The sequence below is a fragment of the Stegodyphus dumicola genome, chromosome 1, assembly GCF_044657685.1.
Source record: "Stegodyphus dumicola isolate Sdum_Otavi_A_Nest chromosome 1, ASM4465768v1".
Lineage (NCBI taxonomy): Eukaryota > Metazoa > Arthropoda > Arachnida > Araneae > Eresidae > Stegodyphus > Stegodyphus dumicola.
In genome coordinates, this window is record NC_140768.1 from 292,023,063 (window position 1) to 292,050,772 (window position 27,710).

Here is a 27,710-nt window from a genome sequence, read left to right on the forward strand (position 1 = left end):
CTTTAAATTAAAAAAAAAATTACATTGATTATCAATTCAAAATTAGACATTTGATCCATATAAGAAGTCTAGGTTCACATTCAAATAGATAGTGTGCCCAGCAAAGCAGGCGGGTATCATCTAGTATCATTATATCATTTTTAATAAACACACACATATATATATAATTTATTTTATATGAGAATTTTTACACACACCCATATATATGTATATATATAATTTATTGTATATGAGAATTTTTACTGTTAAAAATTATTTCTGTTATCTTCAAATGCATTATTATGTTTTTTATATTTTGATTTACTCTGCAGTGGAATGATATAAACTTAGAAAGAAATAAATAACTGAGCTCTTGGTCTTTAAAAAAAGTATTGACTATGAATGTAACTTATTTCATGAATGTTTGTTTTATAGATACGCTTTGTTACTGAAGATCAAACACTTCTTGCATTGTTAAATTTAAAAATCCAGCCTCTTCCTCCATCATTTACCCATGTTTTTAAATTCCTTTCCATGGAACACTCTGTGTTTAAGAAAAGCATTAGAATAAATACAGGTACTATTACTATTTTTTTTCTCTTTTATAAATTATTCTGTAAATTCTGTAAAATCCTCAGCCTTATGGTTTGTTTTCAGTCAAAAATTAAATGACTTGTGCTTTATCAGATGTGAATCATCTGAGCAGGATTAAATGAATTATAGACTTAAAATATATAAAACTTTAAATTTAAGACTGTTTTAATTATAATTGCATAACTATGCTTAATATTGCATAAAAAATTAAAATTGTACCAGTCATTTTAAGGCAGCTGAGTTGTACAATGATTAAAATGGAAATAGAGATATTATTTTTTCTTTTATAATTTCATGCTAATTTCATATTTCATTATTAGAAGAAAAAATGCTATTTGGGTGCTTCTTTATTTTTATTTATTTATTTATTTTTGTGAATTAATTTATTTAAATTCTGATAAGATAATTTATCTCTGTTCTACTAGATGTCTTCGTGTATCAAAAACAAAATGGCATTGCTTTGACAAATATGTAAAACATCAGACAATGAAAAATTTTGTTAAATTGATAAATTATCGGAATTTATGCATCTCTACCATAAAGTAAAATATTAAGTTATTCCGAATTTGTTTACCATTAGAAAAGTTTTTGTTTGAAGTTTCAATGCCAAGAGTGAATATCAACAAGTTAGTTAATATAAGTTGACACAATCTAGCATATTTTTGAATGAAGCATATTTTTTAGTCTATGGATGCAGTATGCATTTTAAATGATTATCGTCTCATTTAAAATGCAGAAGTTGCCCACCACTAATATAGATTACTGAAAAACATGTGCATTTGTTTTGTTCAATGATATTAAATAAATTAATTAATGTTTCATTATATCAGTTTCTTTAAATTTAATGCACATTTAGAGTAGTTAAATATATATTTTCTCTGTGCAGATGGTATTGTTGGTACTAAAACTATTGTGCTGTCATCAGATTCAGAAGTTTCTTGTACCATACAGGAGTCTCAAGATTGGGAAGGAGATGTTAATGTACACCTTAAGGTTTGTTTTATAAATCTGTATACCTAAAGTTACTTACACAGATATTACTTTTTATAAATTGGGAAGGTTTAGTTACTTTAATTATTAGTATTAGCTGTGTGCATATAAATGAGTATTAGTATGACTGTTAATTTTATAACTCTCAGAAGCTTAATTATATGAATTAGTAAAACCATAGAAGTTAAATGCCATTTTTATACATGAATATAAGGAAGAATATCATCATCATCCATCAACCATGGCATGACAGCCCAGGGTGGGCCATGTTTTCCTGAACTGGACATTTCCAGCCACCTCTACTAGCAGCCATACTCCTCCAATTCTTAGTTTTAAGGACTAAACAATCCTCTTCTACAGCATCTATCCATTGAAGTCTAGGTCTTCCTCTTCTTGTGTTACTTGGGCTAGCTGATACTATTTCTTTTAGTATGTTGCTGTCATTCATTAAATGGCATGCCCAATCGAATTCAGGCAGCTTATGTTATTTGAAAATAATCCTTGATAGGAATATTTGGTGATTGATGCAGAAATGTAGTATCTGCACTGCTAGCCATTAAAATTGCTACACCATGAAGGAAAGCAAATATAAAAAATATATTTATTTCATGTAAACTGTATAGCATGAAGCCAAAATGATTAAATTTGTAAGCATTTACAAGGTTTACAGGGGTGCAAAATTAGTAGAAATAACTGCCACCCCTGGCAGCTAAAACGACCCTTACTCCACTAGGCATGGAGTCAAACTGGACTTGGATGACAGAAATAGGCAAGTCATTCCATGCTGCTTCAAATCTATGCCACTTTTCATCAACTGTATTAACTAGAGAGGGGTGGCGGGCCAGTCTCTCAGCAACCTATGACCAGATGTTTTCAATGGGTGGCAGATCTGGAGAACGTGCAGGCCAGAGCAGCAATCGAATACATCGAGGGAGATCAGAACACAATGTGCAAAATGTGGTCTTGCATTTTCTTGTTGGAACATGGTGTTTAGGAGCCTTCAAGATAGGGCACAACCACTGGACGTAAGATGTCAGAAATGTACCCATCTACGTTCAAAATATCATCGATTTAAACTAGAGATGTGCATATCGTGTACCCAATGGCTGTCTAAACCATCACACCAGGTGCAGGGCCCCTGTGCCAATATCGAATTCAAGCAGGTGACATGCGGTCTCCTCGGATACTCCAGACACGTATACGGCCATCGGAATACTGCACGTAGAATCAGGACTTGTTTGAAAAGGTGACCCTGTCACGCCTGTACCCAGCTTTGTCATTTGGTGCACCAGATTCACCATCTTGCTCTATGCTGCATTGTGAAGGGAAGCCAAAGTAAGGGTCACCCTGCTGATATTCCACGCTGCTGCAAATGTCGATGCGCCTTATAAGCTGATACTGGGCATGCTGCAAACATGCCCATTTCCTGACTAATGGTCCGTGATGTGGTCATACATTTTGCAGAGCTGACCTCATAATATGTCTATCCTCTCTGGCGTTAGTCATGGGAGAGCATTGAGATCCTGCATGCTGTTCAGTATGATTCTCAGCAATCCATTAATTCCATATCCGCATGATAGTAGTTGAATGTCGACTAGTGCGACTAGCGATATCATGTAACAATAATCTACATTTTGATAGGCAAAGATCCTGCCTGTATCGAATTTCGAAACTTGCTGGTAATCATTTCCTCTTCTTATTTGACACATAAGATGATATTCTGAGGAAACTCCAACCTTACAAAGCACTTTTTTAGTGAGAAATCCACTAACAATTTTTCTTTTATACAGTGCTTCAGATGTTGTTTCTCCCTCCTGCATCATCTAAATGCATCTAAATTTTGACGTTCATCAGACCATTCTTTTCTAGTGCTGGAATTTTAATGGCCAGCAGTGTATATCAGTATTTCAAATTTCTGTAATATAAAGTGTGTTATATTTTTTTGTTCAGTGATGAAGAATAATTAAATGTGAAAATAGTTAATACTTACTTCAGTCAGACTACTTGTCATTTCAGACTTTCCAAAAGCAAAATTATCATTAACTATTTGTAGAGGTTATGATTTTAAAGTTTCTTTACAGGTTCTTTAACTCTTGATGCAAAATCCAAATCTAAAAAGGAAATCACTTCAGCAGTAATTGTTAATTTATTTTTATTTATTTATTGTTATCTTATTATTTCAGGCACCTACTAAAGCTTCTGGTAAATGTCGAGAGTTTTATATCTTCATTTATAAAGATAAATATCAGATTGTTTCAGTGCAAACATGGATTGTTTCAATTTGTCCTCTTCAAAGGATTGATTTGACATGCATAGCTGGGCAGCTGATGCGATCGTCTTTGTTAATCAGGTATATTTTTTTACTACTAATAATATGATATCAGTTGTTTAGCTATAGGTAGGTAAGATTAGGCAATAAGTAAGGGCCCATTATTTTTTTTTTATTTTTGAATATTTGAAAAGCAATTTGTTGCCAAATCCATATTTGATATTTTATATGCACAGATTTAATTAAAAATTTTTATGAGTGAATTATGTTATAAGTGTTTTATAATCTCTTTTCAAGTAGTATTAAAATTAGAAATAAAATTGAATTCCACAGTAACCTTTCTTGTTTGTCATTAATTCCAGTGCTGTGCAACGAATTCTTTTGTCTGCACATATTAGCCTATCTGCAGTATAGTATAGTAGCATAGTAAACAAATATAAATACACAGTCTAACTAAAACTAGCCAGTTTTGTTTATGATAACTATTTCGTATTTCTTTGTTTTTATATTTTAGTTTAAGAAGGTGTTGAAGCACCGCAAAAAATTTCTGTCACTAACCCAAACTAGCCTATGTATAGCAATATGCTACTTTGGGTTAGATTGTGTATACTCATTTGATGAAAGGGGCAACCGGGATAGCTAAGTGTCCATGTTCTGTCAGTTATTTAGTTATGCAAACTCTTAAGAACTGCTTTATTAGTTATTGATTGGAAAATAAAAATCTGAAGAAATATTAAAGTAATTATAATAATTGACAAAATACTATATATATTATTAATTGAAATGGATAACATAAAACAAAAGAATCAGACCCAAAAATCAGAGTCGTAGCTAGGGTTTTCAGTGCCCAGGGACAACTGAAGATTTCACGCCCCCTACTGCTTGCCAAGGATGAAAAACATTTAATTCTAAAATGTCACAATATCAGTTTGGTGCCCCTTGGATTCTGTGCCCGGGGAAAGATGCCCCCCTTGCCCCCCTATAGCTACGCCCCTGCCAAAAAGGAAGAATGGGCATCAGAAAGGAAAAAGTTGTCAAAATTAGAATAACTTTGTTACTAAAATGTCATACTCATAAAAAGCTTCTTCAGTACATATTTCCCCTGCCAGTAAAATTGAAAAGTCTGAACAAAAAACTATTTTATCCACTGAAGTAACCTTTTGTGGGCATAGAGAAGATATAAGTAACAGTTATAATGGCAATTTTTTATCACATGCTATATTATTAAGTAAATATGAGAATGTTTCAAAACAAATTTTTTTGAAATACCAGTATGAAATGTGCAATATTTGAGATCTACTGTATAAAATGAATTAATTCAATGTACTGGTTATAATTTAGAACAAATTTTGGTAAACTAGGTAAATGCATCTTCCTTTAATTCAGCCTTTTACTTTTTTTCATTGCTCATCTCACAATTTAACTGCATCAATAATGATACTGTACGTGGCTGTAAAGAAATTACATCATTTTTTTTAATATATTACAAGATATATATTTATTCTGTGTAAATAAGTATAAATGGTTCGTATTTGTTAAAATTTTGCATCCAGCTGAGAAATATCTATTAAAAAAAACTGACTTATTGGTCAGGCAGGGTTACTTCATTAAATGCAGAAAAATTACAGTATGGTGATGCTCTGAAAGCTTTAACTGAAATCCATCTTAAAAGCAGTAAAAAAAGAAGAACAGGTAAAAAAAAGTGCTGCAAATGTATTACTTTTGATTTGAAGTTTAAATATGAGAGTGGGAGGGGGATATTTTTTCTTAAGTAAGGATCTAGTTTAATGCTGTTCTTAATGAATAACTTAAATTGAAACCAATATTTAACTCACTTTTGTTTAGTTTATGACAGGTTTTGGGGGGGGGCTTAAATGGACTAATTTTTTTTCTATTGAGTTTGTTAACTAATAATCTAGCTCTAACAAATATAATTTAAACCTTACTTGGAAAAAAACAAAACACTCTCACTTAGTTGATCAGTTACATTAATTACTTTTTTTGTATTTAAACTTTTTTCTTTTGAATTTGGTATTTTTGCTATTCAGGATTTTTCTTTACAGATTTTAAATGGCTTTTAGTGCAATAGAGGGTTAGATTTTATTGCTTTAAAATACTAATTAGAATACTAAGTAAATTGTTTTTCTTTTAATAATTCATGGCTTTAATTGAATTTCTCTTCCTTGGCGATAATATATAAAATACTTTTTCTAATAATAAATTATTAATTTATTCCTTAGCAGCTTTAGCACAAGTTTTAGGCTTTTTAATTTACTCATAATCACTATATATTATAAAAGTAAGTGTACAATGTGCATGCTGCTAAAATTCGGAAACAAGTCCCAAAACGATCAAGGTGGTTATAGGGTGTGCCCTCTGTGCCCCATCCATGAAGAAGGTTCTCATTTTGGCCTGAAGGACGTGCTTTTGGAGACATTAAGGGCTGGAAGTTTTGCTCTCTAGAAATTTCCAGAACATCTTGGAACATTCTGGAATGTTCATGAATGGTTTGAAAAACATCCCAGATCATTGTGGAACATTCCAGAACACTCTCTAATATTGTGGAATGTTTTGGAACATTGTGGACCATTCGAAGCCTTTTTTATATGGGTAGGGCTACCCATTGGTAGGGGTATATAAAGCAAAATCTGTTGTAGGTTCGAATGTCTGTTTCTTATCAGTGATGTACAGTGAGTAAATAAAAACAAACAGTGAAGTGTGAGTAATAGAAGGGATACAGTAACTGAATATAAATCAAAAATAAAGTGTGTAAGAGAGAATATACAAATCAGTTGTCGCGATGGTAAATGTTGAAGAAAATGTTAACTTCCCTACAGAATTTTTTAACTCAATGCAAGTACCAGGAATGTCATTACACTGCCTTTAACTGAAAATTGGATCCCTGATGATACTACTCAGAAATCTCAACTCACCAAAATTATGTAATGGAACAAGGGTGGTCGTCAAACAGTTATCGAATAACATCATCGAAGCTGAACTTATGACTAGAAAGGACAAAGGACATACAGTATTTATTCCCAGAATACCACTGATATCTACTATACTGCCATTCCAGTTTAAAATAATGCAATTTCCAATCAAATTATGCTATAGTTTTACAATTAACAAAGTGCAAGACAAACTGGAAAGCATTGCGGTATCAACCTCAAAGACTCCTGCTTTTCTCATGGACAGCAATACATAGCTTGCTCTTGAAGAGAAAATTTGAAAAATTTGCACATATATAGCCTGGATAACAAAATGCAAAATGTTGTATTGTATATAGTTAGAATATGTTTCCAATAAAAAAAAAATTTACCTTTTATATTTTAAAGTTTATCCTTTTATTCCAGCTATCACACAGTCTCATATCAACTCCGTTAATGAAGCTAGTTACTATATATATATGTAATAAGATGACTTGGTGAAAGAAAATTGCAACAGATTGGTGATGGTTCTTTGCATTATAACTTTAAGAGGCTTTACTGCATAGTTAGAAAGATGACACTCAAAGACAGACATGTAATACAAACACACTTAGAAGTAATAAACAGCAGGAATTTTGATAGCTTAGAAATGTTGATCTATAATGAACTAGCATCTTTGCTGCCAGCCTTCGTCTGGCTTTTAAATGTACCGGAAAAATGGCTGAAGGGAACACCAAACATTAAATTTAAAAACTGCATAGAATTTTACTCTGCAGAACAACTTCATAAAAAAAAGTTATTACGTATAACAAAATTACAATGAAATAAGCAATATCCATTAATACAAATATTAATTATCCTAATAAATAAGTTAACCAACTTCCCTTTGCAAAATCTTAAGAACTCAAATGGTATAAAGGAGGTTAAGAACTTTGTTTCCTAAAAAAAAAAAAAAAAAAAAAAAACTCAAAACTTTTCAATATCTTAAAAACAGTGAAATGAGCAATAAATAACATAAAAGAATATAAAAAACAAAAAATTCTGAAAAGCAAAGTATAATTAATGATATTTTATCTTATATTTTCAAGAGGAAAAAAAATACAATGAAGTAAGCTATATCCCTTAATAGAAATATTAATTATCCTAATAAAAAAATTACCAACTTTCCATTGAAGAAAAAAAAATCATGCAAAACTTTTCAGTATCTTACAAACAGTGATATAAGCAAAAAAAATAACATGAAAGCAACTCAAAAAACATAAAATTCCGCTCAGAATTTTACTCTGCAGAACAACTTTATATATATATATATATTAAAAAATGTATTATATATGTAAAAATGACAATGAAATATGCCAATCTCTTAAAAACAGCGACATAAGAAATACGATGAAAAATTGTTGCCAAACCCATATTTCTAAAAGAATGAAACTATTCAAAATGATACGATTTCATCAAAAATCTATCAACAACAGTAAGACAGGAAAATTGTTGCCAAAATCACATTTTTAAAGATGTGAGAAGTGTATTCGGAAGCTTCATTTAAAAAAATTTTTAAAAATACTAAATATTATAATTTTTCCAAAATTCTTTTTGTAAGTCGCAAGGATGAAAGTTTAACGTGTTCAAAAATCAAAGAAAAATAAACTGTACATTTTTAAAAATAAACGTTTTTAGAAAAAATCCCGTTGAAAAAGTGTTAAGCTCCCTTTGTTAAATAAATTCGTTTTTATTCGATTTATTGAAACACAAAATTATTTTAAGTTCGTAAAATAGCTAAATGCCTACGTTTCATGACAATGTGAAAATGGGGTGTGTAGAGTAAAATCTCGATTTCCTATAGCTTATTATGTCTCAAAATGACGCGATTTCGTCACAAAACATAAAATTTAAAAAATGCTAATTCTAATTTCGAAAAAATCGCTTCGAGATGCACTGGCTCTTGTCTAGATGCACCTATGTACCAAATTTCGTAGCTGTGGGTCTATTAGCTTACGCTCGGCGCGAACGAAAGGCATACACACACAGACAGACTCTTTCTTTTATTATATGTAGTGATAGGAGACTGACAGCCAAGGTACATTAAATCTTCATTTAATTTTCAGTAAACATACTGTGGCCATATTTAGTAAATAAATTATTATTAACTTACTTTGCAGCAATTGCGCAAGTAGTAGTAACTTGTTTTCGCACTAAATGAATTTATTTTAAGTTTTCCCTAAGGACCCAAAATCTCTAGCTACACCTATGTATGGTTCTGATTTTCATCATTAAACATTGCATAGATCTTTCTCCCTTTTCCTTTAATTTATTAGAACTAATAAATTAAATATCATATAAAGCTGTAATGGATTTAATATCTTGGCAATTATAATAGTATAATTGTCTTTCGAGGTGACCAATGTATTAGGTCAGGCTAAAGTGCAGTGGACACCCCGTGTTTAACCATAAGGTAATGTAGCTACAGTGCAACTGCCCTAATTATAGACTGCAGTACACTGCAGAGCCCTCCTTACACAATTACAAAATTTAGAACAGGTGGTGACTTTCACATAAAAATTTATAGAAAAATTTAGAATTGGTCCTTTTTACATATACAGAAATTTAGAATAGTTGGTGCCTTTTGCACTTACTGAAATTTAGAATAGCTGATGCCTTTTACAAAAATTTATAATAGGTGGTGCTTTTCACATTTAAGATAATTTAGAACAGTTGGTATTTTTTGCACTTATAAAAATTTACATTTATAAATATCCAATATTTTATATGTAATTCGAATAAAATATTTCTGAAGAATATATGTTATTTACTAATTATTTATGCAAGGATATAAGGCAAAAATTCTTTTATGTAAAATTTCTTAATGAGAGTTTTTTTATGCTATGTACAGTTCTTTTTTGCAATTCCTGTGTCTTAAGTTTATTTTGTGTAAGAATTCTTTTGTTTACTACTAATATTGTTGCACATTCAAATTACCTCTAAGTATTTCAAAGAAGAAAAAAAAAATTCCTAGTTATATTTTGTTTGGTAATATAAAAGGGCTCAATAAATTGATAAAGGACATGCTCCCCAACGATTTCTTCAACTGGTCTGCTTTCATTTTTATAAGGCTATTCATTTGCAAGTATTTTTTTTTTTAAATACTTGCGAATGCTCAAATAAGGCTATTCATTTGCAAAGTATTTTTTTTTAACATCTACTGAAAACTGAAATCTAAAAGCTGAAATTTTATGCTGAATTTATCAGGTTGTAAGGTATTTCTCGTGCTTTCTTAGCCTGCCTTCATGCTGTAGTGGTTCTGTACTCTGGGCTGGTATTCCAAAGGTCTTTGGTTTGATTCCCGATGAAGGCATTTGCTCATTTTTCATCTTGCCTGCTTCCAAATCAACCTAATATCTCTACAGTGGCACCTGAACTAAAAGGGTGTTGGATGATGGATTGGACCCCCTAAAAACCCAGTCACCCATTAAAAATCAAAGTATATATGATATTTCTTCCACTTTCCTGGTGTGCCTTTGTGGTGTAATGGTTCTGCACGCTGAGCTGGTATTCCAGAGGTCCGTGGTTCGATTCCTGGCGAAGGTGATTGCTAATTTTTCATCTTGCCTACTTCCAAAAATTACCTAATGTCTCTACAAGGTGTTTTAGCATATACTGAATGAAGCATCATCTTGCCATTGTAGGAACATTTGTTCATCAGTTGTAACATTTTCATCTGTTTTGCAATACAATAAACAGTTCTCAATAAAGGTATTCAGTACCTCTGAAGTAGGAGCAAATGGATCAGTTTGAAATATTTGCAGTCAAATTGACTTCAAGTCAAAGCACAAATATTTTGTTATTTTGAAGAATCTGTCTCTAGGCATTATTTCATTAGAGAATTTTGGTCCCCAAAATTGGATTAAAATCAAAACAGGAAATTGTTTGGCATTCGAAGTCCCACAAGCATGGAATAGAAAAATAAAGACTCTAGCTCATCAAGTGACAAGTTCGACTTTTGATTTTCCGACTTTTGACATGCCTTGGTTTCAATGGATTGCTGTATATGATTCAGAATTTTTTCATTGAATAAAAGTCTCTGTTGATAAAAGTCTTACTTTTGTATTGCTGTATATGATTCAGAATTTTTTCATTGAATAAAAGTCTCCATTGATAAAGTCATTTCATTTATAAAAGTCTTACTTGTGTTCTCATCAGTTATTTTTCTTTTAGCAAAAGTATTTGGCCCAGCTGTTTTTTGCAAAATATTTTGAAGAGGTAGACTTCCAAGAGAATTTACTGAAATAATTTGTTTTTTCCACACTGTGTCATCATTTGTTATTTTTTCATCTTTTGATTTATTTTCTTCATTTTAAAAGCACCTAATTTGTCTTTGTTTTCTTAATGGGCAATGGCTTGTTCCACCCCTCTGAAGTCTTTGTCTTCTTTGACTAAATTTTCATTCAAGGTTAAATCTTTGACGTGTTTAATTTTCTTTTGATAGAATTTTATTTTTGGAATCTATTCAATATAAAAATGATGACGAATGTCTCGTAATACCTTAGAACCAGATCATGAAATGTTTTGGAACTTTTCTTTAGAAGGAATAATAGATTTGTCATTTAATGAATTGGATTTACTTGTTGTAATTGGAATAATCCAATATTCATCAGATGAAATTGAATATATTCCTGTATTTGATTCTTCATAAGAACTAATTTCCAAAGTAGAATTATCATGAGATAATTCTTGTAAAACTTTTATTATTTCTTCTTCTAATATCTTCACTCAACATTTCTACATGACATCATTAATAGGAAACAATTTAATGATAAAAAATATTGTCAGAAGCCTTAAACAATGGCAAACCAAATGTGAAGAACTTAATTAAACATTCAGATAACAAACATGAAATCCATTTGGGACATTACTACTTTGAGAAGGGAAACAATATCAAACTCTTATAACCACTTCTGCTACTAAAAGCAACTGCGGTGTTTTGTAATGATTACTGCCAGTAAGTGAGTTTGAATCCAAGCTTCTAGACACTCTATTATCTCCCTCCGTATTAGGCTAGAGGAGACAGGTGCTAACTACTAAGATAGACAAAAGCCAATAGGCTAAAAAAATAAGGCAGAGCACCTCAGCTGAGAAAGGGGGCCTCAAAGAAAACCAAATGGCTGAAAGAGGAGGAGTTGCCTTTGAGCTGAAAAAGAGAAGAAGCAAAGAGCTAAAAACTGGTCTAAGAAGCGGAGAACCTTTACAGTTAAAAAAAAGGGGGGGAACAAAAAAAGGGGGAAGGAGCAATAGAAAGGGAGAGCCTGCACAGCTAAAAACAGCCTCCCCCCCCCAAATCTATAGGTAAAATGATGCAAAGACTGTCAACAAAAGGGATATGAGAAGGAAGACCAAACAGCAAAATTAATTAAACATTTTTTAAAGAGAAAGCTTTGCAAACTTAAAAGCAAAAAAGGGGGAGAATCGTGACGGCTAAAACAGAAAATGAAGGGACAGCCTTTTTTTTCCATAAATCAGCATACATATATAAATGAAAATATATACATAAATGAATAATTAGATACATACGAAATATATAGACAAAATTGTATACAACAAAATATATACATAAATGAAAAATTAATTAAAGCAGTGTAAAATCCAGATAAATATATAAACAGATGCACAATTTGTTACAAATGTAAGTAAACACTATAGTGACTAAATAATTGAACATTACATTGATGTGAATAGAAGGAAAAATAACAATCAGAATGACATAAACATTGTAGGATTAACAGTAAACAATAAAGTCTCAGTCATTTACATGTATAAGTTGCATAATTCACTACATGTCATTAAGAATAGAATTACATTTTGCCTATGTTCCCTTGTGTTCTTGATCCATGTTGGGAAGGGAAAGCCTTCTATTCCAACCAGATGTTAAATAACATCTGGAATGAAAATAAAAATAAAATCCAAACAAATGGCATCAAGGTATTGCTTTGCAAACTGTGTTAGCCTTTACATGTACAGGGAAGAAGAATAGCCAAAATAAATACTAGCCATAATTCTAGGTATGTACAGTTATGCATAAAAAATAATTATTTAAAACAGACCAAATAAATTACTTTGTCATCTTGGCATATACACAGTCAAAATATTTAAAAGGAAAATTTAAAAAATATGAGCAATTTAATTTCATTTGCAGTCAAGATGACCAAAAGGGGCCATGTACTTTTAGATACAATTTATATGACAGTAAACATAAATTCTTTCTATATTAACTATTGGGACAAAATAAAAAACACATTGTTTATTTTCTCCATTTTGACATTCCTCTTCTCATAGTTATTTTTATAGGTATTTAGGTTTCCGATTAAGATATGGTTTCGACCAAGGCAGATCAAAAATTTTTCTTGCTCACAAGTTATTGCAAATTTTGCTGCTTTATTCACATTGCCATTTCCTAATATTCTTCCAGGCATTTCCTGTGCTTTTACTCAAGATATTGTGAAGCAAATAATGGGATGAGATGCTGTAATAGCAGAAGTTTATTATATTATTAGTAACTTATTTTTTATATTTTTCAATGCTGGTATTCAGGATTTAGCAGTCTGTGTATATTTTAACATTTTTGTGATTATTTTCAATGCAGTATATGCGGGCCATTTTGCTTTCGGAGATTTTTGCTTGAAATATAATATTTTCATTTTGTAAGCGATTTTTCAAGAATTACTTTATTTTGATGAGCTTTTAGAATAACACAAGTACCTGTTACACCTGTTTCCATTTTGCAAGCATCTTTATAAATACACGTATGTGATTCTTTGTGTTTCAGATTGAATAGTAGATTTTTGTATGTGTTTGATAAGGGTTATATGAGGAATCATATTTCTTCTTTTATATTATAATTTTTTATGAGTTTTAAGATACCTTCGTTTGCAAGTTTAGTCTGTGCTGTGATGTGCAAGGGGGTGTTCCTACCAGTACACAGAGTGCTGAGTTAAATGTAGTTTTATAGCATCTTGTTGTTTGAAGGAGAAATGAATGATGACCAATTTATCAAAAGAATGCCAATCTAAATATGAGAAATTTTTGGCAGCCATGATTCTTCTATTGCTGCAAGAATAGTTTCAAAACAATATTTGGGTCCCTTACAATTCCATTTCATAAATTAAGCAAGCTAGGACTCCAAACAGCATGTTTTGAAAAATTGTTTCGGTGTCTCTAGAATAGCAACCAAAAATATTCCCTTGTTTCATTCTGCATGTCACCAAATTTCTATTAGGAAGCTCATTTATGCATTTTTTCATAAGTTTAAAGAGTCTCTGATTGATATCAATAATCTTATTAGTCCTCCAATTTGGATATTTGATTGGATGTTTGGAACAAATCTCTTCCATAAATGTATTCTAATCAAAGATTTTGTTATTACAAATTTTTGTTTCTCACACATCTTCATTGGTGACATTTCTTCTGATTAATAACAGGTAAAATGTAATGCAATAACACAGGACTTTTTAATCTATAAAAGTAGTTGCTATTATGGATTTTCTTAATTTTTAGACAGTATTTAACTGTACAATACCATGTAGGTTTGTTGCAGAGTTTCTTTTCAAGATCATTCTTACAAAGCCTAGTGTATGGTAGAATTTCCTTTCCTTGAGAAAAAAAGAATAGTATCTTTTTCAGTTGGTGGTATATTAAAAATAAGCAACATGTTCATATAAATTTTAAAAAGCAGATGAAGTATCACTATAATGAAAAATTGAATATGTGATATTAACACATAAAAGCCCAAACACATATGCATAGAAAACATGTGGAAAATTTAGGGTTGCTGTAATATTTACAGATGAAGTGAAATTTTAAAAAGTAGGTAGAAATCACTATAAGAAAGAATTGAGCATGAGAAGCTAACACATAAAAGACAAGAGGTATACATAAAGGAAACATGCAAACAAAAATAAGCCTGCTCTGTGAGAAGTAACTGTAGATGATTTTTGTCTAAATCTACTAGTACTGCTTTACACATAAATAGTAAAATAGGATATTTGAAAGAATCATTACTAAATTGATGGAGCATATTTTTAAATACTATTTTGTTTAGCTTTCTTAATTACTGTGAAAATAAATATCCTTTTCATTGAAGTACTTTTTTTGCATAATCATCTTAATATTATTTTACATGATATATATTGCTAACTTTTTTCCTACAGCTAAAAGTCTGGAAATATTTCAATTTTCTTGTTATGTAGATGAAATTTATTTTTAGCAACTAAATTTGAAACTAGAATAACAAAACTTACATAAATATTTGTTCAGTTTTCTTCTCTATAATTTGCAGAGGAACTCATGCTACCAACTTGGTTAAGTGCTTTTCAAGTTCAGATGAATTGCAGCTACATCCATCTGACCATTTTGTGTTATCACCATTTGCAGTACAAGAGCTGTCAATGAATGTTAGGTCACTTTTGCCTGGAATAAAGTAATTAAAATATAATAATTTATTTTAAGTTATATCTATGTCTAACAAGTTTTGAGCTTTTTTAATCAGAAATTTAGCTTTTGTAATAACTAGTTTTTAGAAAGTTTGTCTGCCTTCTGTTTAATATACTTACATACTCTACCTCTAATGATGAAAATAACTGAAGATCCCAACAAACTTGTGACAGTCATATTAATAAAAGTTTAAAACAGCATATCAGTTTTTATTTATTTAGATACTTAAAAGATACAAATTATGTTGTTTGGCATAAATCTTTTTATTGAATGATGTATGCTTTGTCAGTAATTTTTCATGTGATATCTCCATTGTTTATCAACTTTCAAGTAATATCGCACCTCATTAATGCCTTGCTTTTTATGGCAGGGTCCTATAACTTATAGTAAATACTCTAGTGGTTGCTCTTCCATAGAAGACAGATCCCAGATTTCATTTTTTCCCCCCCAAATGCGAAAGAAAACAAAGAAATAGCAGTTGCACATCCTTTTTTTTACAAAAACTCAAATTGGCTTAGCGAAGATTAATTAGAATTCACTTGAGTATACTTATTATGCTTATCCATTATTGGTATTTAATCGTGATGTTTAGTAACACTTTGTTCAAAATGCTTGAGAGTTTGTAAATATCCCATTTACATGCTCTCAGTCATTTAATTTGGTCTTGTTATTAATCATTGTAGCTCTTTCTTCAAAAATGCCTGCGATAAGTTTATAAATGTTTTGATCCATATAGCAAACTTATTCAAATTAATTTTATTTAAGGAAATTATAATTTCTTATATTTATTCCTATGAATTATTTATGTGATAGCTATTTATTTAGCATTAATTCAGAATTTATTTGTAATTTGTACTAATCGTATATTTAAGAATATTTTTAACTGTTCCTATTAGTCAGAAAATAACTCTAAGCACTTGCATAATGTGCTACTGTAAAAAGGTGATAGATTTGGGAAATATTTTGTACTATAGAAATATAAATTTAAAATAATGTATAAGAGAAGTAAGTTAATTAGGCAGTTTTTAGTATTTTTCTGTTTATTTCATTTTTAGGCATTTCCAAATCACTATGGTAAATCAAGCTCTAGAACAAGTACTTCAGTCGTGGCTTCTTGTACTCTCATGTCAAAAGCCATTCGTATCTAAAGCTTTTCAAGTTCATATTTCTGTTGGAAAAGAAGCTACTAAGGTTGGTACAATAAAATGTTTTGTTCTTTTTAATTAATATGTTGTTTTTAATTAAAAATATGTGAGTATCATTATCAGAATCTTCAGAATTCACATGTGCAGTATATAAAACATTTATCATTATTTATATTATTTTTAATATTATTTGATTCTCCTATTAGATTATTATATCAGTAAAATTAAATGTATATATTGTTGTGGGTTACTGGTTCATTGATATCTCTTTGTATGAATACTCCATAACAGGAAGAAATTAACAATTTATTATAAAAGTTGATAACAAACTACGCAATAAGTAACTTCAATTTAAGCAAAATGCAGATGTTAAACAATTCCTTTGTGTACATGAAAAATCGGCTGTTGTCAAAATTACTTACAGAGTAAACTCACAGAGTGGTTAATGTAAAAACAACTTGCCTGAAAATCTAACTGTCAAAAACAAGTCTGAGTTACCTGAGCTATATTTATAGTGTGTCAAAGGCATGGATGGATCTGTGCCATGTGAAGAGTATATCAGTTTGAACATTGCCATGCTTAGAACAACAAAATCAAAAATTCCATATAAGAAACAAACAGTGATATAAAAAATATATAGCCACAAATATAAAACACATAAATAAATAATTAAATTAATACACAATATTACAAAAAATACAATGAAAAGGATTTAAATATTTTCAGATATATATAACATTGCATCATCTTTAACGACTGCACAACGCAGGCAAGTGCAATCCCCATATCCAAGGACAACTTTCTCTCTTGATATTTCTCTTTCTGTGTAATTATTTTGTAGACATACATGTGACTTTTACTGAGTGCGATATTAAAATTTATTAGAAAACATTTATATAAAACAGTTCGAAACATACATTGGTTGTCTGGAAAAAATTCATATTTAATAAATGTTCTTGAGAATTACTTAAACTGTGGGGGGAAGAGCAATTTTTTTATCCAAGCACCAGTGACAGCTGCAACAGTATTGTGTTTCCTTTAGTTTGACAGTAAGATTGGGTAAAAATGTATTCTGAGTAGCATTGCTCAAATGCATAATACATAAAAGTTCATAATTATGTAAAATTAAAAAATAATGCATAAAAATGTAATATCAAATTGATAAATTTATTAAATCAATTATTTAAAACTAACTGAGAAAAACACTTATTTAAAAAATTTCTTATTGAGTGTTCAAAGCATGGAACAGGTGGTAATCTATGGGGGCTAAGTCAGGTGAGTACAGTAGATGGCACAGGGTCTTCTAGCCAAGTGACTGAATGGTATCCTTAGTTGTCATTGCCACATGTCTCAGATTGTCATGGAGGTACAGTACCTCCTTGCCATTAATCAAGGCTGGCTCCTCCTGCTGCAATGCTTGTTGTTACCATTGCAACTGTTGTGAGTACAAGTCTGCAGTGATGGTAGTAGCTCATAATGCTCCACTTGGCGATTAGCCCGCCAGGCACAGAGTTGATCTTGCATCGGTGCAGAAGTAATCTTGAGGTGTGAGGCACAGGATTATGTGGTGACAACCAATGTCTGGTATGTAATATCATACTGGACCCACTTTTAGTTATTCATGATCACTAAACCAATTATGAGTATGTTGCAATGTCAAGACAACAAGGACAAAGAGGCTGCTACTTGTTGGTGCCTTGTTGGTTGCTATCAATGCAAGGGATACCACTTATTACACTTGTACACCTTCACCAGGTGAAATCTGACTGTTTCCATGTAAACTTGGCAAGTTTACCATTTGACTGCCGTCCTTCTCTGTAATTGCCTGCGGGACGTCATCATCCAACAGCTATGGTTACCCATTGTAGGTTCCATCATAAAAGCTCAGATCTCCTGATCTGAAAGTGTTTTTATTCATGGCATCATCCCAAAATGTGTGAAGTATTTGATGCTTTAACAGATCAATCTTAAGTCATATAGCAAACAACCATGAATAAGTTGCTTTGAATGACCATTTCTGTCTGACATAGATGACCTGTGATTGCTGCATGTGTGCAACATGCTTGTATTGGTGGAGGTAAGTGGTTACGCTAACTCTTCACTGCTTTTCTGGCATGTGAGTCACTTCATTTTCTTTCTGAAAGTGTTTGATAAAATGGGATGTCGAAAACCTCTTTGGTTATTGCTAATAATTCAAAAATTGTGTTTCTTGTGACTGATTGGTCTTAAATTACTATTGCACTTTCATAAATCTTAGCAATTAAAAATGGATATTAGTACAAATTCTATGTTGAATTCTCATGGATAAAGTTAGGCAGAAAACTAGGTGTTGAATAATGTAGCCATTTTTTTTCTCCTTATGACAAGCTAGTATATTTGTTTTATTGTTAATATAAATAAATCAGCTTAAAATATCCCAATATTTATTTTATTGAGAAAGAGTAGTCAAGAGATAAATGTTTCCTTTATGTTCCCTTCAAAATATTTACTTTTGATAATTATGTAATTGTGCAAGTATTCATAAAGTCGCTGGACAAAATTTGCTGTTTCATAATTTTTTTAAATTTATTTATTACAAATTAGGGCATTGGATCTTTTAATCATAGCCCATTCAACTTGGATTTTAACCCTCAAAGTATTACAAGTTTGGCGTAGGAATTTTAAAATCGCCTAGAATGTCATGAATGAATGGTATTTCCTTGGTCATAATTCCAAAACGGCCTTATCACTTTGTACATTGATTCCTTTTTTCCACTATACATCCAGCCTTGCCTCTTTGTCGTCCGTAACGCGTCTAGCGCATTCAAGTGAAACTTCCGCAGGGCGGCCGTAACGTGCCTCAAGCGTTCTTCTACATTTTAAAACTTTTGAACGTTTAAAACGTGTCCTAAATGTTTACTTGTTTGAGTTTTTATTTTTGTTTGTTCTAATACCTCCTAGAGGATAGCACTAATCAGACATTCTATTTCTAATTGAATTTGCCCCGTGTTTTATGAATATTCGCGCCATTTTACATAAGATACAAGATAGTGAGAGATAGCTTCAACGTCTACTCAGCAGAAAAAGAGAAAAAATGAGGTTGTGAATTGGAAAGACAAGAAGGATATATGTTTGATGAGTACAGTCCATAATAACTTAATGATTAATGTTGGAACACGGAAAAGAACTGTAAAAAAACCAATAATTGTAAAAGATTACAACAACAAAATGGGAGGAGCGGACTGCCTGGATCAGATGTTATCAAATTATCCTGCTGTTAGAAAATAAACAGAGATATTATTATTTTCCCATTATGCTTTATTTCCTTATAATGTTACTTAATATTCATTGACATTCATCCACTATGAACGTCATGTATGGAAAGTTATGATGTACAGGGAAAACAATATTACACGCTATGAAAAACAGACAGCCGCTGGGGTGGGGGATTTTCGCGGACAGGAGAGGACGGCGAAAGGGTTAAATTGGATGCATCTAAGAGCTGGTGGAAATTTTCATGTGTAACAAATTGGAAAGCTCTCCTTTTGTGTGGAATTTTATGTCTATAACTGTTTGAGGGTTAAGTTATAAAACTCAGATGGAGATAAGTCAGGTGAACGTAAGTCAAGTTTAGTTGTTTTCGCATTATATTTTAGTGGAACCAATTTTTATGGAGGAGTATGAATTGAATACAATACCGCATGAGTTTCATTTCAAATTCTGGTGACACAATATGCATATAACAGAAAACATTACTGTTGCTGGAAGAGGAATGTCACTTGAACAGGTCTAAATTTTAATATTGTAATGTTTTGCTTATTCATGTTGCTTTTCACTATTTCATGTTGAAGGCAATGACTCCAGGAACTTTCTGCTTTATAGGCCTAAACTTTGTATTCACAGTGTTGCCTAGCTTTCACCGCTTTAAACACATTCCTCTCTCCATTTTCTCCCCACACTTCTCTGAAATAGTATCCTCCTTTGTCAAGGTTATTGTGATGTTGTATTCCAAAGCTTTGCGAATAATTTTACGGATAGCAGCGCAAAGAAATGATAGTATTTTGGAAGGGCTTATATATACGCTCGGGGCAGTTAATGCATCAGCTGAGCAAGGCATATATATACGCCCGCGGCAGTTAAGGGGTTAAATAAAGTGCCTGGCCATTAAAAGAAAAAGTGTATTCACAGCATGTGTACAAAATTTTAGGATAGAATACTTAAAATATGAAGAGTTTTTTTTTTTTTTTTTTTTTAAATATCAGTGCTTTTTCTTATATATGTATTCATGTTAAATGCCATATTTTTTTAAGAGTCAATTGTTGAAATGTTTTTAATTTCTTCACGTATGTATCTGTGAGTTCATAAAATACCGTTAAAGCTTTCTTTTGACTTTTTGATCCAGGCGATATGATTGTGGTAGTTTTATGCTTTCTACACATTTTCCGGCTCTTTTTTGTATCCATGGTACTAGTATTTTGGAAAAATTAAAGAATGTTTTTGCCAGCCCTAATACTTATTTCATAAAAATGTGTTCGATTAATGTAACAGTCTTAGTCCTTTTTGTTGCTATGATATTCATTACAGAAATTAAAATAAATAAATATCATCAATAAAAGTTAGAAAAAGTAACAAAGATTCAGTAGTTTTGCTATTCTTTAGTAGCTTTGCTGCAATTCAGTAGCTTTGCTATCCATAGTCAATGAAATATTTTCAAATCCATGAGAAGTGAAATTGTTTGCTCTGATTAATTTTTATATTATTGTAGTCCAAATGCACTTAGCAAATTCGATAATTAACAGGGTTCGTACGGTCCTTAAGTTTTTTGGAATCGATTTTTGGTCCTTAAAAGTCCTTAATTTCGGTTAAAATCGACAGAAGGTCCTTAATTTTAATCATCTGAAATTTCTGTCTGCTTTTACCACTGCCATTTTGAGTATGAATTAACATTTTGGAAGAACTTTTTTGGGGCGATTTGCTGACAAACATGGTATCTTTTGAATGGGTTTATTGGTTATAATTTGTTCCTATTTCTATTATAAATGGTGGGATACTCGAGTTTCTGAGCAAGAAGTGAAATATAAGCATTTCGAAATTATTTAATTTTTTCTAATGAAGAACTCTTAAACAACTTTTTGCTTTTTGTTATGTGAATTCTTTAATTAAACCGTTCTAAGTTTGGCGACTTATCAAGATTTTGGCGATTTTAAGATCTGATTTTTTGTAGAACATTGTAACATTGATAACTTTCATTTGAATAGTGGTAATAATTTAGAATTATATTTATGAATATAAAAATAAAGCATTTTTATTTTTTTGCTGTGATATTATAAAGTTCCGTTACGGGCCATTTATTATATGTGGAAAATAAGCAAGGTATATAATGCTATAAAGCACCATTTACGAAACAGTTCTTAGCAAAAGCAAACTAGCTATGCAATTAATTAAAAATATTTTTTTAATATTTTCATGGTAAGAGTTTTTTTTCCATGTAATCGTCTCAGAATATTCAGATTTCTCAAAATAGGCATCAGTTTTCTCCAGAGCTTAAATTGCGCCGGAGCGCTGCTCCGGTCCTCTAGAGCCCTAAATAAGAAAGCTATGACACTTCTTTTATGTACCTGAACAAAATTTCAGTAGAAATTTGATCTCGAAAATTTTATTTTTAATAATAAAATTATATTAAAAATCGCGTATTAAATTTTAATTTATCTCTTCCTATTTTAAATTTTTTATCTAAGCTATTTAATTTCTTTAAGCATTAATTACTGAATTATTTTAATAATTAATATTAATATTAGTCATTTTTATTTATTTATTTTTACACCTCTTTCCTAACGGTGCTCCAAGGGGCTCCAGCACATCTAATTTTAGAAATTAAACCCTGTTTTTCTCTTTAAAACTAGTTTTACACTTTTTTCCCTACGTTTTTTTTTCCAAAATATTTCTGGCTTTATGCTATTACAGAATTGGTAGGGGTACTTTTTTTTAGGATTTTAGACATTGCAGCTTGAAAAGTTTAGAAAGATATGATGGCAAGATTTATAGACCCACGATTCTAGGAGATTCCAGAAAAATGTGACAAACTGAAAAATGTCTCCTAGTATTAACACGTAATTTCTTAATTTTTGAAGAACGTCTGGAAGAACAATGAATACATTATAGTTGAATGTTTTACTTCTGATACTAGAATCGTTTTCTTAACATTTTTATCTTCCCTTTATTTTCTCTACTTTTCACTAGACACAAACATGGAAAATATCAAAAATGCTTCTAATCTTATCATATGGAAAGGCATTGTAGAAAGGAATTCTTTTATTAATAAAGAAATTGAAAACTGACCATTTAAAAGATTCATCTAATATGTCTTAATGCATCATACACAGGGCTGGCACTAAACATTTTCTCACCTGATGCAGTCTCTGTGGATCTTAAATTCTGCTGTCTGGTGCCTTTCTAAATTCTGCTTCCAATGCCTGTTCTAAATTATAAAAGTTTTGCCATTTCTAGACTTTGTTGCTTAGTGTGTTTTTCGTATGCATTTTATATTTATGTAATGAAAATTTAATATGCCATATTTTATCTGATTAATCTTATTTATTTATTATTTTTAACTTTCAGCGAATCACATATACAAATTCTTATCATCAGAGCCGAAGTTTTGTTCTGCATTCTAGTCATCCACATCTTCTGAGGTTAAAAGAGTACTTATTTACAATCCCTGCTGGGAAAAATTACTACATTGGACTATATTTCCCACCTCAGGACTTTGTTTTCACTGAAACTCTCTTTCTGTATCTCAATGATTCTGAGGATAAAAATGAAGAAACATATTGTATTAAAGTTATATGCCAATGAAATATATCCAGGAATCATTTATAATGTATGTGATATGAGCACTGAAGTCTGTATAGAGTAATATTTGAAAGAGTTGTATTAACATTTTATTTGCCAGTATTCTTTATCTGAAACATATCCAGAAAAATATATATATATATATATAACAATTTATTTATATAAATTATATTTTCAGTGAACCTGATTTTTAAAATAATTTTTTTCCATTAAAAAGGTAATATATTTTTATTACTTCTTGGAAGTAGATGTGTTTTAAGCATTTCTGATTCCTTTGAAATTTCTAGACATGAAAACTTCAGAAGTTAAAAATTCAGACATATTGATATCGATAAAGTTGTGAATTTTTTTTTTGCACTGTTAATGAGCTTGCTAAGTTTATAAGCTTGTCCTTAGACCTTAATGACTTTGATGTTTGTCATATTAATCTAAAGTACAAATGAATGCATTGCAGTAAAGTAGATGAGAGACAAATGCAGGTGTTCTAAAATGACAATAGGCCAAAAAATATATTGAATTATTCACTTTCAGCTAAATTGTGTATAGTTATATTTTTTCTGTAATTAGTTAATAATATAACAAAAAATATGAAAATGTTAACAAAAATAATTATATTTGAATTTATGAACATTCACCTGATGCATCATTATTCACAAATAAGAAAGCCTTTTTAATTCTTATAATGATTAATTAAGCTGACTGTTAGACCGGATGGCTTAGATTTTTGTAATGTTTTCTGTATGTATGTCTTTGCCTCCTCTTTTTAAGGTGGTGGTATTAGAGGGTTGCTTCCTCCTTGCGGTCTGCACCAAGTGATGCTTTCAGTGATGAGACATGATTAATGGTTTCAGCCATTTCCTAAAGCTTTGTTCACATGGTGGTTTTAAAATCATAAGTGGTCTAATATGAGTTTTGGGCAGCCAGACATTGCTGTTTCAGAAAAACTGGTTTAAGGATTTTATCTTAATTTTCTAACCCATAGCTTAAATTGCACTGGTACTTCTTAGTTTTGGGGATATATTCTAATTCTAACCAGAGTGCACCGGAGCCCTAAAAAGAAGGCTCCGGCACTTTTTTATGTAACTGAGCAATTATTTCAGCAGAACTTTGATCTAGAAAATTTTATTATATGAAAAATCGCTTATCAAATTTTAATTTATCTCTTTACATTTAAATTATTTAATTACTTTAATTGTTTTAATAAATAATTATGAATTAATTAAATAATAATGAATAGATATTAATCATTAATATCAATTTAATAATTATCAAATAATTTGATACTCACTATTTAATTTTAAAATTATTAATGATTTTAATAGTCATTTTATTTTTTTATTTACACTTGTTCTTTTTTCCTGACAGTCTTCCATAGGGCTCTGGTACTTCTACTTTTAGAAATTAAGTCCTGGTTCTAACTTTTCAACTTTATGCCACTTGGTATAAGAACCAACCAATCCCAATGAAGCAAACATCAGTCGGTGGTTTCACTGAGTCTGCTACAGTTTATGCTTGTGCAACTTTCCCTTTCTAATTGACTGTGGCTTAAACTCTGATTAACAGGTTGAATGGCCGTAATGACTTTTATGCCTTAACGATGACAAAACTGTCGTCTGAACGAAGCATAACTATGCTTTTAAGCAAGTATTCAGTCATTGAATTAAAAGTGCTTTAGAAGAGTGGTGTTCAAAATCTGCCTTAATTAATGTATATGTGTTTAAATGCAGTTAGGGAAAAACTTAAAATTTATAACATAGTTACTATTTGTAGCATATGCTGTTTGTAAAAATTTGTACAAAGTGGGCATAAAAATACTTCTCCGATATATAAATCCCTAGTGGCCTGTTCACGCAACTAATTGAAATGAAATTCCAGATATTGTTATTTTGAAGGAATTTGCTCTAGATTGGGTTAATTTAAAATAATAGAGAGCTCTTATGATTACAGTGAAAAAAAAATTCCAAATTTTCGGATGGCAGCACCCACTTTTTTTCCTGCACAAATTGATCAGTGCATTAAAAAAACATAAATGGTTTGGAAACGGTACACGTTCGACGAAAACTGTTGGCTTAAAACAACTCGCAAAGAAGAGCATTCCAAAGGGCCAATGATAATACAGAAGAGGAGATAGGGTGAAACTTTTATTGGAATTGCAAGTTTTCCACGCGCGCACCTTCACAGCCAATAATACATTCCATGTGGGAGATTGCTGAAAATGTCGACCGTAACACCGCAATAGGAATTTGTATAACTTAACGTTTTATTCCATCTTTCAATTCTAACAAATCACGTGGATTTGATGTGTACGTCCTCTTTTGTGATGTCATTGGTCCTTTACAAACCTTTTTTTTTTTTTTTTTTTTTTTTTTGCAATGTTTGCTGGCATAAAACATTTGCAATGTTGCAAATGTTTTATGCCAGCAATTGTCATCACACTTATATCATTCCAATGTCATTTATGGTTTTTCTGTGCGCTGATCAATTTGCGCTGGAAAAAAGTGGTTGTCACCGTAATAAAAATAATGATGACACTGAGGGGAAAATGTATTTTAAGATGAGAAATTTTTATATTCCAAGTTGGGTAAAAAAGACACGTTTTCATCTTCGTAACCGAATATTAATTCTACATGTATTTTAGACTTAGTTTTAAGTTTTTCATCATAGATCTGGCTACAATTCGAATTTAAATAATACGTTATAGTGTGGATATTTTTCTTTATAGTTAAAAGTGATTCTATCTCCATGAACCTTGTTAAGAAAATTAAGGCTTCATTCGAATATAGTAATTGTTATGAGGCTGTGCGGTTAGATGGTGGAGCTATATTAAGAATCCAACTGAATTTTCACAAGATAAAATCAAGTTGTAGTATATGTGTAGTGATTAAAGGTATACAAGAAAATCCAAAATATTTTTGTAAAGTGTTTCATGTGGCGCTACGAGCTTCCTGTCTCTGGAGTTATTCAGTAACTGAATTCTGCCTGTAAGCCTAACAATTATGCACTTGCCTAATAATTATGCTTGTAATCCTTGTATTATATGTAAATAAATTTATGCCTGTTAACAAAAAAGCGGAACCATCACTTACATCTGGATTCTATGCTTAATGGAAATCTAATGAAAATTAATGTAAATAATTACAATATGTGTGTTGGTAATATAAATGAATACTTCAGTGGAATAAAGGAAAGTGTTCTGCTTATATTTATGTACATGTCTGTATCATAAAATAATTAGAATTCAATATTTTTTGCGTGTATTTGAATTAAACTGCCTAGAAATGCCCATGCATTAATTAAAATACACTTTATGATATGAAAATTTATTTATTTCTAAATCATAAGATTTGATTCAAAGTCAACAGATTTTACAATAAAGAAATTTGTTTATGTCTGTATTCTTCTTTATTGGACAGTCCAGGGTGGGCTGTAGCCTTCTCCAGGCATTTTTGCTTTTGGCGATCGTTTTCCAGTTTTTGACTTTTAGAATGTTTAGGTCATTTTTAACATAATCCATCTTTCTCCTCAGGGGTCTACCCTGAGATCTGGCTCCCATGGACTTTGCCAGAAAGATTTTCTTATAATACCGATCTTCATGCATTCTGGCCATATGATCAGCCCATTCAAGTCTCTGTATTTTGAAAAATTTTACTACATTAGGTTGTCTATAGATATTGTATAGCTCAAAATTTGATCTTCTTCTCCACGATCCATTCATATGGACCCAAGTATGCAATGGAATATCCTTCTCTCAAAAATCCACAAAGCTTCCTTATCATATAAAGTCAGTGCCCAAGCTTCCGATGCATAAGTCAAAACAGATCTTTTTAAGACTTTTGTGAAGAAGTAATTTAGTTCTTAACCTTAGAATGCTGGATTTTAAATAGCTCTTCAAAACATGAAAACATCTATTTGCAGCAGAGATTCTTTTAAGTATTTCATAAGTTATCTCATTTTTGCAATTTATCTCTGTTCCTGGATAAGTGAAAATGTAGACTTTTTCATGTCTATTTGAAAATGAAGAAAATCCTTTTTACTTCCTTGTACGAAGTAAAGGACATATTGTAATCGCGAAAAATTTCGGGTATTATATTTCAACAAAAATATCCATTTTGATCACTCTCGAATCCATATCTGAATGATATTTCCTTTGTTTAAGTACGGACAGAATAAAGGACTCTTTTTTTTTTTTTTTTTTTCTAAAACGGATTGTTAAATGGATTCAGAAAAGACTTTTTCGTGACGTACATGTACATGTATCTCGCGTAACTAAAAAACGAGTAGCCTTAAAATGTTGAAATTTTGCACGTGGGACTGCTTATAACATGTAGTTGTGCACCTCCCTTTTTGGTTGCAATCGGTCGCACCAAAAGTATACAAATATATATATAATCTAGCTTTCAAATAATAAATTAATAGCCTTTTAACTTCCGTTTTAGAGATTACTCTAAAAATAACAGTAATAAATTTTTCTCCGAGCAGCTCTGATGCGCGCTT

General features: G+C 30.9%; 1 protein-coding gene across 1 annotated transcript in view; it reads left to right on the forward strand.

Moving 5' to 3' along the window:
- Positions 1-26,416, forward strand: part of LOC118181349 (nephrocystin-4-like) — a 109,117-nt gene extending 82,701 nt beyond the window's left edge. The window contains exons 23-28 of the mRNA XM_035350476.2: positions 415-556; positions 1,460-1,566; positions 3,747-3,913; positions 15,086-15,226; positions 16,296-16,431; positions 22,983-26,416. Of these exons, the coding sequence (XP_035206367.1) occupies positions 415-556; positions 1,460-1,566; positions 3,747-3,913; positions 15,086-15,226; positions 16,296-16,431; positions 22,983-23,219 (930 nt within the window). The 3' untranslated portion in view covers positions 23,220-26,416. The remainder of the gene's footprint in view (positions 1-414; positions 557-1,459; positions 1,567-3,746; positions 3,914-15,085; positions 15,227-16,295; positions 16,432-22,982) is intronic.
- Positions 26,417-27,710: the final 1,294 nt, after the last annotated feature.